Source organism: Hipposideros armiger, unplaced genomic scaffold (genome assembly GCF_001890085.2).
Source record: "Hipposideros armiger isolate ML-2016 unplaced genomic scaffold, ASM189008v1 scaffold_293, whole genome shotgun sequence".
Classification (NCBI taxonomy): domain Eukaryota; kingdom Metazoa; phylum Chordata; class Mammalia; order Chiroptera; family Hipposideridae; genus Hipposideros; species Hipposideros armiger.
The window spans coordinates 450,900-451,361 of NW_017731643.1; the positions used below are offsets into that span (position 1 = coordinate 450,900).

General features: G+C 66.2%; 1 protein-coding gene across 1 annotated transcript; it reads right to left on the bottom strand.

Annotated features, from left to right (window-relative positions):
* Positions 1-392, bottom strand: LOC109391459 (left-right determination factor 1-like). Its single transcript, XM_019659033.1, has one exon. The coding sequence runs from the start codon at positions 301-303 to the stop codon at positions 4-6; it is 300 nt and encodes a 99-aa protein (XP_019514578.1). The 5' UTR covers positions 304-392; the 3' UTR covers positions 1-3.
* Between the last annotated feature and the right edge of the window lie 70 nt (positions 393-462).

A 462-nucleotide genomic window follows, 5' to 3' on the forward strand; every position in this document is an offset into this window, starting at 1 on the left:
CGCCTACGGCTCCAGCTTCCTCGGCACGAGCGCTCCGTCCGAGGCACAGCTGCACTTCTGCACCCTCATGTTGGGCAGGCTGACCACCTGGGCCCGGGGCCGACCCCCCTCCTTGATGCTGACAATCATGGGCAGCGAGGTCGTCTCCGAGGCGATGCACTGCCGCGGCCCCAGAAACGGCCACTTGAAGGCCAGAGGCTCCGGGGGCTGCTGGCAGGTGCCCACACACTCGTAGGCCAGGAAGCCCGGCGGCTCCAGGACCCAGTTCTCAGCCCACTTCATCCCCTGCAGGTCAATGTACATCTCTTGGCGGCAGCAGCGTGTGCCCTCGGTCACTGGCGCCTCAGGGTCACAATTGCCCTGAGCTCTGTGGGGACAAGGAGAGGCAGAGTCCAAGGTCAGCTGGGAAGGCTGAGGTCAGGAGACCCAGGGTGGGGCCTAGTGGGGCATCTGGGGGTGAGG

Excerpts from the sequence above, each read along its gene's own strand:
- LOC109391459 (XM_019659033.1), bottom strand. The coding sequence starts at position 303 with ATGTACATTGACCTGCAGGGGATGAAGTGGGCTGAGAACTGGGTCCTG.